At 40.3% G+C, this 8,769-nt stretch overlaps 1 protein-coding gene across 1 annotated transcript in view; it reads right to left on the reverse strand.

Annotated features, from left to right (window-relative positions):
• Window positions 1-258: 258 nt before the first annotated feature.
• orai2 (ORAI calcium release-activated calcium modulator 2) overlaps window positions 259-8,769 on the reverse strand; it is a 12,778-nt gene continuing 4,267 nt past the window's right edge. The window contains exons 3-4 of the mRNA XM_035990880.1: window positions 2,790-3,563; window positions 259-2,143 (exon numbers count right to left, since the gene is read on the reverse strand). Of these exons, the coding sequence (XP_035846773.1) occupies window positions 2,976-3,563 (588 nt within the window). The 3' untranslated portion in view covers window positions 259-2,143; window positions 2,790-2,975. The remainder of the gene's footprint in view (window positions 2,144-2,789; window positions 3,564-8,769) is intronic.

Here is an 8,769-nt window from a genome sequence, read left to right on the forward strand (position 1 = left end):
GACATACTATGACTTTTTTTTCTTCCTTTTTTCTAAATACTATAACTTTTTTTTCTTCCTTTTTTCTAAATACTATACTATGACTTTTTTTCGACTAACTATAGTGTGAGCTTTTTATCATTTTTTTGACATACTATACTGTGACTTTTTTTTCGACATAATATACTATGACTTTTTTAAAACAACACTTAACGCAAACATATTTATCTTGCGTTTGAATCACTGTGACTGGTTATAGACACACACAGGAGACAATGAGAACTTTATAATTGTTTTTTATTTTAGAAGTCTGTGGCAGGTTGTGAATTTTATCTTCCAACACAGGTCTCCATGACCTCTGCAGTATTCATTTAAGAAGCACAAATGCACAAACACGAGACAAAGCAAGATGTTCTCTGATAAGAACCCAGACACTCGCTCACTGTACAACTAAACTACAAGTGCACTTCTGTCTCTTCTGAGAATCAAGAAACAAACAACTGAGCAACACTTTGGTCAGTCATGTCAATTTTTTTTTGGAATGTGATAACAGGTTGGTACATTTTCTTTTTTTTTTTTTAAACACAGTAACATACTCGGTCCTCATCCAAGAAAGTGCCAACTGGTGAGTCTTAACCCACACTTAATGAAAGGTCTCCAGTATTTACTTCATAAACTGAAGGTCACAACATGTACTCTATGACTGTTCTCATTTCCATCCACATCCAACTGAACATTTAAGGGTGGAGTCTGCGATTCTAATCCAATATACTTTTTGTAATATTCATTGAGTATCTCCTCATGGTCTGTATGTGCAATGTCCGGTGTTCATTCACAGCCCTGGCTCTGTAAATGGGGAACAAACAAAGTGGCTCAGACCGAGCCACACAACACTATTCCAGCGTGCTTATGCACAGGACAGGGGAAAGGCCATGGATGTATAAAGAGAAAACCAGTGGGAGCGAGAGGACCGTAAAAAAGGAGCACTGACGGGAGGGATGTTTCGTAAGGAAACTTATAAGGTTCCTTGGTATTTATTTGGGTGTTGCGTTCAAGAATCTATCTCCAGAATTGCAGACTCCACCTTTAAACTTCATTGGTTTAAGCTTTGTCTCGACTACATTTCCAGCAAAAAATATCTGCTTGGGTTATGACCTTTATCAAAAACAGCAGTTCATAAAAGGCAATCATTCTGTAAGGCAGAACTATATTTGGACAGTAACACATTCGTATATAAGGACTTTGAGCAGCATCGGTTTGCAGAATCGATTGGCTTGACACCTTTTACACAGGCGCCATGGTCTTTGTAAAAGACAATAAACGCTATTTGAAGGAGGAAAATTACATTTGGGCTTGTCTGAGATTTTGGATGTAAAAACACATTGACACCAACCTCCCAAGAATTTCAAAAGAATGCAAAAAATGTTAAGACTTTACAGAAGCCCTCAATCAGTCAGACATACACCAAGTTTCTTGTACTGTGCTGCATGACTCGCACTTCAGTTAAAACAACAAGCTCAGTTTTATGAATAATGTAATCCTGACTGAGTTGAAGGTTTAGTGTAAACAGCGAGACCTGCACTCACTATGCAACAGGGCTGGGGTTCGATGGCATTTTATCAAATCAGAATCAAGTACTGAATCAGGTTAGTAAATATAAATCTTTTCAAATCTCTTATTGAGTCCATTTAGCATTCAACATGTTCAAGGAACTAGATTTATAAATAACTAAGCTGTAATCAGCTTTTGATCCTGAATCCTGTTGTTAGAGTGGTTATTCTTTCTCTAACAAACAAATCTTTGGCTGAGCACAGAAACCAGCTTACAGTGAGCACAATAATCAAACAAGTCAAGTTACATATTTTGGCATGATATTTATGGCATTTACTATTTCCTCTGGCGAGAGTGATGGCAGCTCTTTGCTAGCAAAGCGTGAGGGGAGATATAAGATTCAATAAGAGATTTGTTAGCCTCACAATGAATCCGGGTATTTTGGGTGGAACCAGATCCAAAATGGAACCCGCTTTCGTCATCAAACCCTACCATGAAAACACAGACATGGCACAAAAAAATGGCACACAGAACATAATAGCTCTTTTTCTGTAAACCTTTTACATTATCCTTGACCAACACATGTAAACAGATCTAAAACAGACACAAGGTCCTACAACTAGAGGATGGATATTTAGAAATGATATTTAGACAGATATTTAGAAATGATATTCGGGTTCGGGTCAGGCTCGGTCACATCAGCGCGATAAGGCATTTGTTGTAAAATGGTGCTGCGGCTCCTTTAAGAGAGCTCAGCGTGTGTGTAAAGTGGGCAGAAGAGAGCTAGAGAAAGAGGAAGCAGACGTGTAGATGCGACAGGAGCAGAGTTGGTGGAATCAGTTTATAATAAGTTTTGTACACAGTGTGTGCGGTGTCCGAAATAAACCCCAGACTGAACGCCAAGTTCATTCATTTGCTCACCAGAAACGGGATTTTAACCCCGACGTTATTCATTTCATAACGTCGGCCCTGGAGGTAACGAGTCTCCCCTGGTTTTCTGATCACAGTCGGAAACGAAGCGATCAGGAAAGGTTAGCACATTGAACATTTTAACAGCTTATTAACGTGTGCTTGTTGCCCCGCGTGCGCTGATGCGCTCATCTGTTGACATTTCCGAATGCCTTCCAGTTGCTTAATAAAAGCGGGCTTTCCACACAAACAAACGTACATGTGTCATTAGTATGAGAAATAAATATCTTAATGCCTGTCGGGCTCGGGCCGGGCTCGGACAGAAAAACGCGTCCCGATCCGCACTCTACCTACAATGCATCTTAAGAATAAATTAGCACTCTGACATGTACTGGCTGTCTGTGCTGCAAAGTGAGGAGCTTTAAAGCTCACTGCCTACCAGTCCAAGCAAGGCATTAACAACGACCAGGACAAATGTCAGAGAAGAGATACATAACGACACACAGAGGGAAGTCCTGAAGGCTGCGGTCATGTTATCACACAGTCTGGAGGCCTCTCTCGTGGCCGTCTAGCTGTACCTTTATCTTGTGCAGTTCCTCGATCTCCTGGTGGTGACGCTCCGTCTTGTGGCCCACCAGAGAGCGGTAGAAGTGAACGGCGAACACCACAAAAATCACCCCCACTGGGACCATGATGATGGTGGATGCTAGCGCAGCCTGCCAGCCGCTGTTCCGTGACACAGTTGGGGGTGTCGTAGGCTTGGCGCCGGCAGTGGCTGTTGTGGTGCAGCAGGCGGTTACCCTTTTGGCCCCGCCGGAGTCTACGGGCAGGAACTTGATCCAGCAGAGGAGCACCACCTCGGCTAAAAACAACAGGATGCCCAGGGCTGTGGAGAAGCCCCAGGCCAGTTCGATGAAGTAGTGCATGCGCTCGTGGGGTGACTCGCTGACCGAGTTGAGGTTGTGGATGTTGCTGACGGCCTCCACGTTGGGCAGGATGCAGGTGCTGATCAGCAGAGCGAAGAGGTGCACCGCCACCAGCACGGTGGTGCACACGCTGAAGGCAACGAGGAGCACAGGAGGGTAACTGTACTGCATCTCCAGCTGCACCTCCACCATGGCCACCTACGACACGTTAACAGGGAAACGGATAACCAGGTTACTATATATTACAGCCCGACCGATAAAGGATTTTTAAGGCCGATATCGATACAAATATTTGGTGATTTAAAAATCCGATATTCCGATATATCGGCTGATATGTATTTTAAAAAAAACCCATACACTATGATATACATTATTTATTTTTTGTTTTTCACAAGTAAGTCCACAGTGTAATGTTGGGCTGTTGCTGAGTTATGTTTTATCATTGTTATCACTCATGTAGTTATTATTTCATCAAGATAATTAAGTTTGACAATTATTCCAAAAGTGGAGAACAAAACACATTAATAATCCCAGGCTACATCAATGTCTGAAATACGATGGGATCATCGCTCTCAACTCAATGGCTGGGTGAAGTCTCAGCATTTGAGGTGATGGCCAACACTCGCGTTTTACAAGTCCAACCCACTGAGCTTTGTGGTGTGGGCCCAAGGTGCTTTCTTCTGGTCATCAGGTGGGTACCCTCCTTCAACAGTGTTTCGTCAATTAACCCACAACACCTCCAGAGGGCTTGACAGCTAACCCCAGCATCCTGGGGCAGCCCCCTTGGCCCCTTGGGCTCCACAGCCAGTGATCCTTTAAGCGCTGCTCTTTCACTTTCCCCACCCAGATTTTATCCTGCCGGTCTGGGGATTGAACCGCGACCTCCCGGTCCCACGCTCGCTTCTCTAACCTTTAGGCCACCACTGCCCAACCAGTGCCAACCTTGCCTCTGCGTCTGCCACAGCCCTGCTTGCTGACCACTTCTGTCCTGTGCAGATGGTGATATCTGCTTGGTGGACCAATTGGTCACTACTGTTGCGAAGCATTATCAGCTGCCGGGCTTTGGCCACCTTAAACTCTTCAACAACAGATGTTAAGGGCAGCTGTAGCTTGCTTTCTGTACAGGCCGATACAGCTCAGGAAGCAAGCTACAGCTGCCATTAACATCATCAATATAAATACTCATTATATTTCTGCATTAAAAATGAACTAAATAAAAAATACAAAACTTTTATCAGCAAAATGCACTTATCAAAAGTACTAATTATGCAGAAGGGCCATTTTCAATAGTTTTATATCATTATATATAATTTAACCTGTAATTGATGCAATAACATTTAAGCAATATTTCAAGGTTCATCTAATTTATAAACTTTTTAAAACATTTCATTGACTTTGGGGTAGAACTCTATGACAGTGTATCATATTTCATAATCTAAAGATATATTTTCTATGTAAAACAATAACTGTATTAATAATGATCAAATATATGGTTGTAGAGAATAAAGTTTATATCATCCTCTGATGTGGAGTGGAATTATTAAGTGGCATGAAATGGTACAAGTAGCCTATCTCTCAAAATTGTACTTAAGTATATAATACAATACTTAAGTAAATGTACTTAGCTACTTTTCATCAATAGAAATCAATATTAGGATCCTACTATGTTTTATAGGCTATTAATACCATACACTAGTGTATGCACAATCACAAGTCACTATTTTAAACAGAAATGCATCTAATCAAACTGCATGTGAAATAAGTGCTAATTATTAAATTGCTGCATTATAATAATATGGATAACATGACATGTGGAAGGTAATAGTAATTACTGCTGTATGTCTGTTCATCTCTTACCTCCTACAGTTTTACTTGCATTTAAATAAAATAAAAAATCTGTGGTAAATAAAAATACATATGGGGGTTCCCATGTACCGTCTTTCCCTGCCACCCAAGATCTCTCGCTACCCCTTGCCACCTCATCTAAAATTTTCTAGATCCAGCACTGGCGCTCGGGCCCTAATAAATAAGGCCTATTATTATTTTAATTTCCAGTTAGTTTCTTGATCTTGTGTTTCTGAAATATTTCGCAGATGTGCTGTTAAGTGGACAATTTCACATAGCCTACTTTTTGAGGACTTGTAAAACTCTGAAGATTAATAATCCCCTAAAATCGCCAAAGGTTTTGAAATTTTGACAATATCCAAGTGTTACTGTATAGATTTAATACTTCATTGCTATGGAAATAAGCCTGTTGTTCAAATGAACCTGATTATGCCGCTCGGGCACTTGAGTAAATAAATGAATTAAATATGTGGCAGCCGTTGCGTGCAGTAAACTTTCTTTTCTTTAAACTTTCCTTTTAACAAGCCTGTACTGATGCGATGACCAGTTATAGTTTTAGTGCTAGTAGGCCTATTAAGAGGTGCGGATTAATTCAGGTAGGACTGTGTGTAGGCATATTTTATTATGTGTAGGCTATTATGAGGTGGTCTGTGAAAATCTTTGATTATAAGTAGTGGTCCACACACACAAAAAGTTTGAAAACCCCTGGTCTAGACCTACTCTATCTGTAAAGTGTCTCGAGATAACTCTTGTTATGAATTGATACTATAAATAAAATTGAAGTGAATTGTTCATATCAACATATTCAACATCTTGAGACCTTGACATGAAATTAGAGCTGGACAATTTTTTTTTTGGACAAAACCGATTATTTGTCAACTATTAAAAGGTGCAGTAGGTAAGCCTTATAAAACTAACTTTCTGTCATATTTGCTGAAACTGACCCTATGTTCCAGTAGAACTACATGAAGCTTTTAAAATTAAATAAATAAAAAAAAATAATCCAGCTCCTCTGGCACCACCTACAGCCTGTAGTGCGATTTGCAAAAATCCACCGCTCCCTGTTCAGATGCACCAATCAGGGCTGGGGGCGGGGGGTGTCTAACTGCGTGTCAATCACTGCTCATGCACACACATTCATTCTCCCTTGTGAGGGGAGGGGCTTAGGAGACAGTTTTGGGGTTTAGCAGAAAGGGGGGAGGGACTGAGAAGTTGTCGATGTTCAAATTTTTTGGCTAAGTCCTGGATCTTCACAATCATACCCACGGCACCTTTAAATTAATCGCAAGCTATTCTGATTATTGGTTAATCGGTTTGAGTAGGAATTCTCTAAATTCCAGCTTCGTTTTAATGTTTCTTAAACTGTGTAACTTTTCATCTGATGAGCTGTAACAGCAAACGAGACTAACAGTTGAAAGAACGCTATTTTTATATAGTTTTTATTAATGCCTTTGGCCGGGTCAGATTTTTCCCGCAAAGTCACAAAATGATCTACGGCAGGCAGGCCGGCTCTACAGTCACACATTCTGACGGGTCACAAATTTCTGTACAACACCGTGTCACAAGAGTAGCATTGTAACAACCGTGTTAGTGTACCCAGCCAGGTAAAGGGTAGCAGGGAATTTCTTTATATAGTTATAATACCTAATTGTATTTTAATTTAATTTTAGAAGTTATCTGCTGTAGTTATGGTTGAAACTGGGACAGGGCCATCACAGAAAAAGGGAAATTAAACAAAAAACAACTAAAAGCTATAAGGGAAAGTGGTGAAAACAAAGCTTTTGTCCAAAGCGGCCGCTAGAATCAACACAAACTGAAAGTTACAAACAGCCACTCCTCTATGACAGTAAACTGAATATATTTGAGTTGTGGACAAAACAAGACATTTGAGGATGTCGTCTTGGACTTTGGGAAACACTGATTGACATTGTTCACCATTTTCTGACATTTTATAGAACAAACTAATCGATGAATCGAGAAAATAACCGAAAGATGAAGCGACAATGAAAATAATCGTTAGTTGCAGCCCTAATGTGGAGTACACTGCACAAGCCTTTAGTAAATAAGGCGGAGGATTTATTTTGGTTGCCCAGGTTTCTGCAAGTAGAAATGCTGTTCATTTTTCTGCAGGTTGTTATGTGATTGATAGTTAGATGGACATCGTAGTATTAAAGTGGCCATATTATGCTCATTTTCAGGCTCATAATTGTAATTTGAGATTGTATCAGAATAGGTTTACATGGTTTAATTTTCAAAAAACACCATATTTTTGTTGTACTGCACATTGCTGCAGCTCCTCTTTTCACACTGTTTTCAGGTCTCTGTTTTAGCTACAGAGAGACCTCGCAACTTCTGTAACATCTTTGTTGGCAGTCGAACATGCGCAGTAGCTAGGTAAGGATTACATGAGCTAGCTAGCTGTTTCTGCAACTTCGGCCTGTACAAGGCAGGATTAGCTGGGAGACTTCTTCTAAACGAGGGCACACTTCCAACTTTGTGTGGAATACCTGCAGAACAGGGACATGTAAGTAGTTCTATACAATTTTATTTTGTAGATTAGGGTGAATTTGTGTGTGTTGTAGCAGTGTTTTGCCATTGAGAACGAGCTAGCGCTAGCATGCTAGCGGTTAGCCCCCTAGGCCCCTCGTCTCGGCTAGTTACGTAGAAAGCTGTGCAGATTTTGAACAGCTCACCCGGAGACTGAAGGCAGGACACATTCAGAAACCGTATCTCACTCAAAACAGCATGGATGTTGTTTTTTTTCAAAGTTTGTATGTGTGTGGAAGCACCAGAGACACAACATAACACCCCAAATCCCAGAAAAAGTGATTTTTTTCATAATATGGGCACTTTAAGAGTTATCTACCACCCTAAAACTGATAAAGAAAACACAGACAGGCTGCGGAAGCTAACATTTGAGAACCTGGAAACAGGAAATGTTAGAATTTTTGCTTCATCATTTATGATGCACAGCAATATAAACCCTGGCTTACAATATCCTAAAGTGGACATGCATGTGGTTTAATCTTAAAATAGTGTTAATGTTTAGTTTTCTGTGACAGTTACATTTTATGCTGTAATACAGTTGCAATCACACACTATAAACTCTCTTTGAAGTTGCTTTTAGGGATACTCAGACCTTGGAGAACTGATGGTTAGTACTTGCCATGAATTCATTTAATGGTGATTTATCGGTAACTTAAATCCAAAAGACAAACTATAAGCTTTAAGGTAGCTCTTCAGCAGCCAACACTGAACTCTTGAAAGTACAAACAAAAAGTTTAAGACCAGTTCCTGCCCACAGCTGTATTTCCATGTGATGTGGTTAAGCAAGATTTATGGTATTGAAACCGTTGTGTATTTTCGGCTACTGTCAGATCCGTAGATGAGACACACCTGATGGATTGTGGGTAACTTTAGCTTCCGTGGTTGGTGTTAGCCATGCTGCTGTAAAGACATGCTGTTGGGCTAATAAATGGTTAGTATTCCATCGTAGTTATCATTGTTATACCTAGTAACATGAAAGAGTGAGAATATAACAAATGAATTAAAAGCATGA

The sequence above is a fragment of the Sander lucioperca genome, chromosome 13 (assembly GCF_008315115.2).
Source record: "Sander lucioperca isolate FBNREF2018 chromosome 13, SLUC_FBN_1.2, whole genome shotgun sequence".
NCBI lineage: Eukaryota > Metazoa > Chordata > Actinopteri > Perciformes > Percidae > Sander > Sander lucioperca.